We start from the raw sequence: 12,500 nt of genomic DNA on the forward strand, positions 1-12,500 counted from the left end.
GGTCTCCTGTCGGCATGCTTCTCCTTTGTAATCCTTTGTAATTCTTTGTTTATTTTGATAAATTACTGTGGATGCGCTGTGTCTTGCGACACTGCTTCTGACCCAGGGCAGTGGACAAGATGCAGGGATGACCCGTCATCCAGGAGGTGCCAAGATAAGAGGGAGGGAAGTGGAGTATGTAGGGGATAGAATGGGTGGGAGTGGTTTCTATGCCTTTGTTTTTGGCTACCTCCCGCGTAAGGTGGAAAAAAACCTTTGGTATATGTATGTATGTATTCTGATCATTTCGTCGGCGACTGCCATTTTGATAGAAATTGTACACGACTTCGAATCGATCTAAGTCTCTTCTCCTCTTATGTCCTCCTCAGACGGAGCTAGTTCTCGAGGACCAGCCGGCCTACGTCCACTTCGAAGTCCGCGTCGAGGCCCAGAACGAGCACGGCGTCAGCCCTGGAGCGGATAGCGTCTTTGGCTACACCGGAGAGGACGGTACTATGCACCCTGTCGCTCCCAGCCTCGTTTATAAGGGGCAAGTTGAGAGGCAAGTCAAGTGTGCAAGTTACTTGAACTGGAGAGAGGAAAAGCGAGCAAGTACATGTTCACGCAGGCCACTTGTCTCTGACTTGGCCTGTGTGAACATATGCTCGATTTCCTCTTCAGTTCAAGTAACTTGTACGCTTGACTTGCCTCTCAACTTGCCCCGTGTAAACGAGGCTTTAAGGTGACGGCACACTAGACTAGCATGCTACTTGGTTTGAGTAGAAACGACTTCGGTTACAATGTTCTAGACTTCCGTGAGAACATCTAGACAACAATGTGTCTAACATTCGTATTCTAGGTTTAACATCTCTTAGTTCGTCACTCAGTTTCTCACTATATGAGCCAAGAGTAATTTGACATTTTGGAAACTTGAAAAACAAAAAATCTTACCCAAAGTCGTTTCTGTTCAAACGAAATAGCAAAAGCAAGTAGCATGCTAGGGAGAAACGCCTAGTGCGCCGCCATCTTAAAGCGGGCCCTACACAATCAGCATTATTGCGCAATATTCCGTATTGTACAATATTATTGACGATGTATGGATGGTGTAGAAGAATGACAATATATTGAAGACATCAAATGTACAGATCAAACACGTGCTCTTCAATACCATCCTTACACCGTCAAGATTTTGTACAATACGGAATATTGCGCAATGATATTGGTCATGTGGGGCCTGCTTAACTACTTCCTCACACCTACTTAACACAGGGTGTTTCAAAAAGACGTAGAGTATTCTGATCTGCAAACGTTGGTTGTAAACGTTTTCAACCCCAAACGGAATGTTAAACGTAGGATTTCATGAGTTCGATCATTGAGATGTAATGCTTTGAAATGTGACGTCTCCTTATGAAACACTCTGTACACTCCACCCGGCATGATCCACTCTTCCACATACACGCATATTACACTTCCCCGCATATAATATACTCCCCAAACATATGTTACTCCCAACTTAATACACTCCCTTTATTCATACACTCAGACTCCCTCCTGCCCATACGCTCCTCCCCCCATGCACATACGCATACACCCACGCATACATACATACATACATACTGCACACATACACACACACGCACGCACGCACAGAAAATCTCCTCCACACATATTTGCCGTATTAAAAAACTTCACCAATATCATCATAATATAAATATCATCATTATCATTATTGTCATCCCCATGAATGGCATCGTCGTCGTCGTCGTCATCATCATCATCATCATCATCATCATCATCATCATCATCATCATCATCATCATCACCACCACCATCATCACCATCAGAACTGTCAACTCATTATATATCTATTTAAAATTCGTTGGCAAATAAAATCTCTCCCCGACATTTTCAATGACACGTAAGTCCGTGCTGACCTTTGCCACACTTCTCCTACAAACTTCTCCCAAGTTTTCTTTGTTCTATCATTTCCCATCATTCCATATCTAATCAATAAAACCAAGCTCTGTCTATTACCCTGATCGCCTGCATGATCACTACCTGACACTAACGCCTACTACATCCCAACAGAGCCTCTGGAAGCTCCTGAAGATGTCGACATCGATGTTATCGACGCAACCACGGCCGTCCTCACCTGGTCGCCCATCGATCTAACTTCCGTCAGGGGAGTTATGAAGGGTTACAAGGTACGACAGTCTTATACTCATCCTCCCCTTATGTAATTATCATTATTATAATATATACATGCATATATATGTATATATATATATATATATATATATACATATATATATATTCTTGTTGACAGACAAGATTGAATAATATTGCTGTTTCTGCATTATTTATCTTTTTGTTAAGAACTTCAATTTCTCTTGCTAATTTACGGTGTTGGACTGATAGTTTGCTGAGTAGCTGTCCGTATGAGGTTGCAACGTTTCGGTCTTCTCTGTAGACCATCTTCAGGCTAATTGTTTGGGTGTGTGTGTGTGTGATGTTTATATACTATTATATTTCTGATTGTTTGGGTGGTGTCGTATGAGGCGATCTTCCTGATTGGCTGCTGCGTAGTCATCAGGAATCACTGGGAGAGGTGAGGTCAGGTCCGCTTGTGGGATGGGAGAATCTGGAGGTCTATACTATGTATGTTCATGGTTGGTTTTAATTCTGCTATATAAATTGCTTCAATAAATGCTAATCTGCGGGAGTCTCTTTCTCTGTCTATTATTACTGTCTATTATTACTGTCTATTATTACTGTTAACGAAGCAACAAAACGGGCCATCAACAACTGGTATTCTAACAAACCTACCACACAAAAACAAGAAAACATAAATATATATTACAGAAATTACATGTCATCAGAATATAAGACAGATGAAAAAGTCATTAAGGACATAATTACAAAACACGTCAAGCCCACTGACCCAGAAGACAAAATATCACTGACCATATACTACAAGACCCGAAAGACGTCACAACTTTTACTGAGAAACCGCCCTCCCAAATCGCCATCGTCTTTACAAGATAATCACGTCATTTACCAACATAACTGTACCATTGAGAACTGTGGGTCTCAAACATACATTGGAATGACGAGGACTAAACTTACAAGACGTTTGACCTGCCACCTACAACATGGATCCATAAAGAATCACTATAACACCAAACATAATACTTCCCTCACCCGTCAAAACTTAGAAGAAGGAACAGTAATAATAGACAGAGAAAGAGACTCCCGCAGATTAGCATTTATTGAAAGAATTTATATAGCAGAATTAAAACCAACCATGAACATACATAGTATAGACCTCCAGATTCTCCCACCCCACAAGCGGATCTGACCTCACCTCTCCCAGTGATTCCTAATGACTACGCAGCAGCCAATCAGGATGATCGCTTCACACGACACCACCCAAACAATCAGAAATAAAATAGTATATAAACATCACACACACACCCACCCAAACAATTAGCCTGAAGATGGTCTACAGAGAAGACCGAAACGTTGCAACCTCATACGGACAGCTACTCGGCAAACTAACAGTCCAAAACCGTAAACTAGCAAGAGAAATAGAAATTCTCAACAAAAAGATAAACAATGCAGAAACAGCAATATTATTTAATCTCGTCTGTCAACAAGAAATCATTCTTCCTGGATACACTAATATACACATATATATATATATATATATATATATATATATATATATATATATATATGTATATATATATATATATATATATATATATATATTAAGGGTATATATGGGCAGAAGGTCTTCTCTCAAACATGTTTCATTAAAAGTGATAGACAATTCAGCATGCTGAATTTTCTTAAGGATACTCTCCTTATTACGAAAGATAGACTTATTCTCTCTTGCAAGATGTGAGATGATTTCTCCAGATGACCTCCTATGGAGAAATCATCTCACGTCATGCAAGAGAGAATAAGTCTATCTTGCGTAATAAGGAGAATATCCTTAAGAAAATTCAGTATGCTGAATTGTCTATCACTTTTAATGAAACATATATATATATATATATATATATATATATATGTGTGTGTGTGTGTGTGTGTGTGTGTGTGTGTATTTTGGTAGCAGGTTCTCTTTTAAACATGTTTGATTGAATACGACAGCATTCTGGAAGTTGTTAATTTTCTTTCTTGTGTTTTCTATTTTTCTAATTATATTCTTCCCTTGGATAGGGTGGGCATAAACCAATTCCTTATAATTCTCCATTTTATTACACGACGTTTCGTCTCTAAAAAGACATCTTCTGGTATTTCTGTTTTTAAAGATACAATAAATATTTATGATACTACAAGTTTGAATTACATTAATGGTGTCCAACCATTAATGTAATTCAAACTTGTAGTATCATAAATATTTATTGTATCTTTAAAAACAGAAATACCAGAAGATGTCTTTTTAGAGACGAAACGTCGTGTAATAAAATGGAGAATTATAAGGAATTGGTTTATGCCCACCCTATCGAAGGGAAGAATATAATTAGAAAAATAGAAAACACAAGAAAGAAAATCAACAACTTCCAGAATGCTGTCGTATTCAATCAAACACACACACACACACACACATATATATATATATATATATATATATATATATAAATATATATATATATATATATATATATATATAAATATATATATGCTATATATATACATATATATTTATATAAATATATATATATATATATATATATATATATATATATATATATATATTGTATATTTCGGGAGCAGAAGTCCTTATTTCGGGTAAATAGACAGAACAGAAGTACGTAAGTTGTGGAAATAGACATGACAGAAGTACGCAAGTAGTGGAAATAGAACAGAAGTACGAAATTAGTGGAAATAGACAGGACAGAAGTACGTAAGTCGAGGAAACAAGTTCTTTATCATTGTTTGTACTTATCGATATTTAGATATATTTTAAGGTTATAAAGCATTCTTTGATTATCCCCCCAAAAAATTTTTTGATTACAAGTGTATTGCTTTTATCAAAACATTTCAAAGAGAGGCTATATATATATATACATATATATATATATATATATATATATATATATATGTATATATGCAAAGTAGACCACTTGGAAAAAGAAACTAACGAAGCAGAGCGCTTTCGTATATTACATCTTCAGTGCACTGAAGATGTAATATACGAAAGCGCTCTGCTTCGTTATATTAGCATATATATATATATATATATATATATATATATATACATAGGTTACCAGCCCAGATGTACTCTCACCCTCTCTCTCTCTCTCTCTCTCTCTCTCTCTCTCTCTCTCTCTCTCTCTCTCTCTCTCTCTCTCTCTCTCTCTCTCTCTCTCTCTCTCTCTCCCTATCTCTCTCTCTCTCTCTCCCCCTATCTCTCTCTCTCTCTCTCTCTCTCTCTCTCTCTCTCTCTCTCTCTCTCTCTCTCTCTCTCTCTCTCTCTCTCTCTCTCTCTCTCTAACAATGTCATTTGCTTCAAGGTCGATGTCTGGACTGCTGACGAGGACGACGACGACCGCGAGGCCGACGAAGACGAGGAGATTATCGTCACGGAGATCAAGGGTCGAGTGCGACTAACGGACCTGAAGCCCTTCAGCGAGTACAAGGCCCGCGTCCGGGTCATGAACACGGCCCACCTGGGTCCCTACAGCGAAACCATCAACTTCAGGACTCCCGAAGGACGTAAGTCGAAAACCTCAGGACCTCGCGACGAAGGATTCTTTTTTGTCTGTGTGTGAGAGAGAGACCGAGAGATGGAGGGAGGGAGAGAAAGAAAGAGAGTGAGTGGAAGGGAGTGTGTGAGAGAGAGAGGGATAGAGAGAGACAGGAAGAGAGTGAGTGAAAGGGAATGTGTGAGAGAGTGAGTAAATTTCAACTGAAAAATTGAAGGAGAGAGCAAAGAAGTAAGACAGTTCTCTGTGATAAGATATTTGTAATGAATGAATACGTATAAGATGATTTATAACAGATGCAAATAGAAAGCCCACATACACACATACACACACGTACATGCACACAAACAAACAAACACATATATGCTCACACGCAAAAAATAAACAACACAAATGAACAGCTAAATGAAGTAGAAATAAATTAAAATAACCGGTCAAACTCGACCCTCTCTTCCACCAGTTTCCGGCCCAGTCTCCAACCTCAAGGTCCACCTTCTGAGCTCCGACAGCTTCATGGTTGAGTGGGACGAGCCAGAGGAGCCGAACGGCATTATCGACGGCTACACGGTCGTCCACCAGCTCCTGGGCGGCGAAGAAGACCCGGGAACTGAGCACGAGTACCAGGGCGATGTCGACCCAGATTACCGGATGGTCAAACTCGGCAACCTCGAGGCCGATTCCAAGTATCGGGTGACCGTCCGGGCAATGACTGCCGCTGGTGAAGGCGAAGGGTGAGTCAGGATTCTCGTCTTCTTCAGGAGTGACCCATGTATGAGTGTAGGAGGTCCTCTGTGCACTTTTCAGCTTTGCCTCCATCACCTTCGTCAGTTCTGTAGAGTTCATAGATCGTAACTGGGATTATAGACTGATCGTAAACTATACGTTTCGTTCAGGTGGAAAGCCTTTCATGATGGATTTAACAGAAGTCCTACTTAACCACTCAATTCGACATTGGAAGTGTTAATCGAAATAGTTTTAATCTAGTTGATAGAAGCGCTCGGCGTTAAGTACAATAAAACTCAGAACTCGCCCTCAACGTCAGGTTTTAAAGAATTAAGGCGTTATCACGCTGGACTATTTTTCCTCCAACTATTATGGCAGATATGGAGCCCGCAACTTTTGGGAAGGAATCTGACAGGCCGAAGGAAAATAATTTCCTTCCAGTATATCAAATGACATTCTATGTAAATTGTTGAGAAAACAAAATAGTTTGACATAGTGATTATACGGCGGAAAAGTGATGGAGGTGGGTGGTACCTCCGATTAATCGGAAGCTGGAGGTGAGCGGTACCTCCGATTAATCGGAAGCTGGAGGTAAAATAGACCGGTGTGACTACACCTTTACCTTTGTCGAGGTTATATCAAGGAGAGTCTGAAGACCTCACCAGCTTGCGCCCTTGTTTCCTCCCTTCCCCTTCGCTCAGATTAGAAAATGTATCAAAGAAATCGAGGCTCTTAGGGGAGTCTTTACTAAAAGACTTTCCAGAAATAATGTCTGTGTTCGTTCAACAATATAACAATTTCCTGTGAGTCTTAGTATTGTTCGGACCTCTTCCTCAAGTCCCATGTTCTCCTCGAGGCCCTATGTCCTCCTCGAGGACCTATTCATCCTTGAGATCCAAACCCTCATCATGGTACAAGTCCTACACAAGTACCCCTTGGGGTCCAATGTCCCCCGAGTTCTTCCTCACTGTCCAGTTGCTATTTAGGTTGCAGTCCGAGGCCGTTTAGGGTCATCAACCGTCATCGAGGTCAGATATCGATAGTTCTTTATAATGAGGATCTCTAAATGTCAAGGTCCACCTCGAAGTTGAAGTCGTCCTCATGTTTTCTATTTCTTCCTCCAGGACCTCCGTGGACATGGAGACCGAAACCATTGAACCGATGATTCCTGTGGTCCCCATCTTTAGTTACAGCGTCGTCGAGGACGACGCTGACGAAGGTGACGACGATCTGGCGGACGAGGACGATGGCCCTGCCGTCGACCGGGACGGCGACGGAGATGTGGACGAAAAGGACACCAAGCACCGCTACACCATCGTCGGCGACACGGACGGCGACGGCGACATCGACGAAAACGACGTCCTAGATACCGATGGCGACGGCGACGTCGACGAAAAGGACATCGCCGTGGCCGACATCGATAACGACGGCGACGTCGACGAGGATGACGTTGCCGCCGCCGATCGTGACGGAGATGGCGACGTCGACAGAGATGACATCGGCGATGAGGATGGCGACGGCGACTTCGATGGAGATGATGTCATCGCCGCTGACGAAGACGAGGACGGAGATATCGACGCCGCCGACGACGACGAAGAAGATACTCTACTCGAGGACCAAGATGGTGATGGCGACATCGATATATATGACGTCATTGATACGGACGGTGATGGCGATGTCGACGAGGATGACATCAGAGCCGCCGACGTCGACAACGACGGCGACGTTGACGAGGACGACCTCAAGGCTGCTGACCTCGACGGCGACGGGGACATCGACGCCGCTGACGTGGTTGACCTCGACGGTGACGGACGCATCGACGGCGACGACCTCGAAGTCCGAGACCGCGACGGCGACGGTGACATCGACAAGGAGGACTTCCGCTTCCGGCACACGTTCCTCATGGACACGGACGGCGACGGCGACGTCGACAAGGACGACGTCCTCGACACGGACGGTGACGGAGACATCGACGAGGAGGACCATAACATCGCTGACATAGACAACGACGGCGACGTCGACGAGGATGACATCAAGGCTGCTGACCGAGACGGGGACGGGGACATCGACGCAGCCGATATTGGCGACGAAGACGGCGACGGCGACATCGACGGCGACGACGTCCTCAAGGCCGACGAGGACGGCGACGGAGACATCGACTCGACCGATGACGACGAGGAGAGCACCTTGATCGAGGACCGAGACGGAGACGGCGACTTCGACGCCGAGGACCTGACGGACATGGACGGCGACGGCGACGTGGACAAGGAGGACTTTGACGCCGCAGACGTCGACAACGACGGTGATATCGACCAGGACGACCTGATCATGGCCGACATCGACGGCGACGGCGACGTGGACGCGGCCGATATCACGGACATGGATAATGATGGGCGAATCGACGGCGACGACCTGTCGGTGACGGACCGTGACGGCGACGGCGACGTCGACATCCACGACTTCAGGAACCGGCGGGTCTTCCTGGGCGACACGGACCAAGACGGTGACGTGGACGAGGACGATGTCCTCGACGCCGACGGCGACGGCGACGTTGACGAGGAAGACGTGAAAGCCGCTGACTTAGACGATGACGGGGACGTGGACGAGGACGACCTGAAGCGAGCGGACAAGGACGGCGACGGCGACATTGACATGAATGACTTCCAGGACGTCGACGGCGACGGGCTCCTCGACGAGGACGACATCGAGACGGCGGACCGCGACGGTGACGGAGACGTAGACAAGGACGACTACCGCCTCAGGAACGTCTTCATCAAGGACACCGACGACGACGGAGACATCGACGAGGACGATGTCCTCGACGTGGACGGCGACGGCGACGTCGACGCTGATGACATCACTATTGCAGATATCGACAAAGACGGCGACGTCGATAAAGACGACATCCGGGCGGGCGACAGAGACGGCGACGGCGACATTGACATCATCGACATCGGAGACGAGGACGGCGATGGTGACGTCGACTCCGACGACGTCCTGCTCGCCGACAAGGATGGCGACGGCGACATCGATGCCTCTGACGACGACGGGGAGAACATGATCCTCTGGGACAGCGACAGAGACGGTGACGTCGACGCCGGCGACGTCACCGACTTGGACAAGGACGGTGACATCGACAACGACGACAGGGACGCCGCGGACATCGACAACGACGGAGACGTCGATCGAGACGACATCGCCGCAGCCGACTGGGACGGCGACGGCGACATTGACGGCGCGGATATCCTCGACTGGGACGGCGACGGTGACATCGACAGAGCCGACGTCGTGGCCTCCGACAGGGACGGTGACGGCGATATCGACGCCGCGGACCGGGCCAACCGGAAGGTGATCCTCAAGGACACGGACGGCGACGGCGACATCGACAGGGACGACGTTCTCGACACAGACGGCGACGGCGACGTCGACGAGAAGGACATGGCCGTGGCGGACATCGATGGCGACGGCGACGTCGACCACGACGACGTCGTGGCCGGGGACCAAGACGGCGACGGGGACGTTGACATCAAGGACGTGGGCGACCAGGACGGTGACGGTGACGTCGACGGCGATGACGTCGAGAGGGCTGACGCCGATGGCGACGGGGACATCGATGCCGCCGACAGAGGCCAAGGCGTGGACTTCCAAATCCGGTGGCGCCCGGATCCAGAACAGCACTCTGGGTCCGAGTTCTACGTCGAGTACAGGTGAGATCTTTTGTCCTTCGGTCTGAGGTCGTCTTGTCAGTGCCATATGGTCTCCCGTTGAGAAGGCCGCTGTACAGAAGTGTATATTTCAGTCACTCACTGCCTCCTCTCTGAATGAAAAGTTAACACCGATATATGCATATATTCATCTAAAAATATATACATCTTTGTGTCTTCCCGTCTTGAAGTCCTGAAGATCTTTGCACTCACACACACACACACACACACACACACACACACACACACACACACACACACACACACACACACACACACACACACACACACACACACACACACACACACACACATAAATCTCCTTTAAGTCTTCGAGTCTCTTCCCATCATATATATATATATATATATATATATATATATATATATAAACACTGACCGTCATCTCCTCTTCATCCTCTTCTCCCTCAGGCCACTGGGCGCGGAAGCGTGGAGGACCACCCCCGTCGAGAACAACCACCTTTACCAGGTCATCCGAGGCCTCGACCCGAGGAAGACCTACGAAGTCCGAGTAGTCGCCAAGGACGGCGATTTCGAGACGCCGTCCGAGATCATGCTCATCGAGGCCACCGAAGGTAAAGTTCCTCTTTTGCATTTGGAGGGCGAGTTGATTTGCATTTGGAGGGTCAGTTGACTCGACTTTTGGAGGGCGAGTTGATTTGCATTTGGAGGGTCAGTTGACTCGACTTTTGGAGGGCGTGTTAGCTCGAATTTGGAGGACGAGTTGGCTCGACTTTTGGAGGGCGAGTTGACTCGAATTTTGGAGGGCGAGTTGACTTGCATTTGGAGGCTTACTTGTATTTGGAGGGCCAGTTGAATTGAATTTGGAGGTAGAGTTGACTTGCATTTGGAGGGTGAATTGGTTTAACTCATAGGTCGATTTATCGAGATTGTTCATATAAAAAATCGGCAAAAAAATACAAAAACAAAGCGCTCGCAGAGAGCCGCTCCGAGAAGAACGAAGAGAATGAGCTGTAACCATGAAATACAATTGTGCGTGTGCACGTGTGTGTGTGTGTGTGTGTGTGTGTGTGTGTGTGTGTGTGTGTGTGTGTGTGTGTGTGTGTGTGTGTGTGTGTGTGTGTGTGTGTGTGTGTGTGTGTGTGTGTGTGTGTGTGTGTGTGTGTGTGTGTGTGTGTGTGTGTGTGTGTGTGTGTGTGTGTGTGTGCATGTGTATATGTGTGTACGTGCATATATTTGTGTGTGTGTACATATGTGTGTATGTGTGTGTGTATGCATGTGTGTATGTGTATGTGTTTGTGTGTGTACGTGTGTGTACGTGTGTGTGTGTGTACGTGTGTGTGTGTGTGTGTGTGTGTGTGTGTGTGTGTGTGTGTGTGTGTGTGTGTGTGTGTGTGTGTGTGTGTGTATGTATGTGTGTGCGTTTCTCATATCTCCCCAAACATGGAGTTGGGGTCGCCATCACACCCACGTGAGTGGGTGGTTCTTAAAGTTCCGAAACTCAAAATAATAATAATAGTAATAGTAATAATAATAATAATAATAATGATGATGATGATAATGATAATAATGATAATGATAATAATGATAATAATAGTAATAATAATAATAATAATAATAATAAAGAAAATAAAAAATATGAATAGGCTACCCCTATTAATGTGGAAAAGACCTTTTGGTGTATGTATATATGTAAAGGTCTCATGGTCACTCTGACCTTAAATTACCCCAGGACGTTTCTACTGTCTGCACTGGGTTCGAATCCCGCACTCCTCTCTAATTCCCAGCAGTGACTGCTACCTGCCCCAGCAGTCTTTCCAAAGCGCACCATAAGGCAAAGGTAACGGCTTCGGCTACAGCTACTCAGCGCCTCCTGGCGTAGGCTCCTCGCCTTCTTTGTATTAACTCGTGTATCTCGCCCGTCACTTGCCCATGTTCCGCGCCCATGTCTCCGCCTCCTCTGCATCCGATCTCGTTATGGACCAAAAGGTCTCCAGGCGCCCTAACGCTTTACCATCTTAATGATTAGGGGTATAATTTCAATTGGTTCTATAGAACTTTTTTTTTTTTTTTTTTTTTGTCACATCTCCGTCTTATCTTTCCATCAACCTCCTCCTTCCTCCCACCTCCTTTCTTTAAGATTTTTTTTTTTTTCTTTTTTTTTGTCACATCTCCGTCTTATCTTTCCATCAACCTCCTCCTTCCTCCCACCTCCTTTCTTTAAGATATTTTTTATTTTTCCTTCTCTCTCTCTCTCTCTCTCTCTCTCTCTCTCTCTCTCTCTCTCTCTCTCTCTCTCTCTCTCTCTCTCTCTCTCTCTCTCTCTCTCTCTCTCTCTCTCTCTCTCTCCCTCTCTCTCTCTCTGTCTCTTTCCTGCTGTCATATCCTCCCAGCCCTCTCA

At 45.5% G+C, this 12,500-nt stretch overlaps 1 protein-coding gene across 13 annotated transcripts in view; it reads left to right on the top strand.

Annotated features, from left to right (window-relative positions):
• The window catches only part of LOC143021011 (uncharacterized), a 599,497-nt gene that overhangs the window by 501,513 nt on the left and 85,484 nt on the right, over positions 1 to 12,500 (top strand). For all 13 annotated transcript variants that reach the window (XM_076178117.1, XM_076178118.1, XM_076178121.1 and 10 more), the window contains 6 exons: positions 369 to 489; positions 2,068 to 2,183; positions 5,502 to 5,703; positions 6,154 to 6,424; positions 7,541 to 10,123; positions 10,550 to 10,713. In XM_076178117.1, coding sequence (XP_076034232.1) covers positions 369 to 489; positions 2,068 to 2,183; positions 5,502 to 5,703; positions 6,154 to 6,424; positions 7,541 to 10,123; positions 10,550 to 10,713 — 3,457 coding nt within the window. The remainder of the gene's footprint in view (positions 1 to 368; positions 490 to 2,067; positions 2,184 to 5,501; positions 5,704 to 6,153; positions 6,425 to 7,540; positions 10,124 to 10,549; positions 10,714 to 12,500) is intronic.

This window comes from Oratosquilla oratoria, chromosome 41 (assembly GCF_046742065.1).
Source record: "Oratosquilla oratoria isolate Oo_2021 chromosome 41, ASM4674206v1, whole genome shotgun sequence".
NCBI lineage: Eukaryota > Metazoa > Arthropoda > Malacostraca > Stomatopoda > Squillidae > Oratosquilla > Oratosquilla oratoria.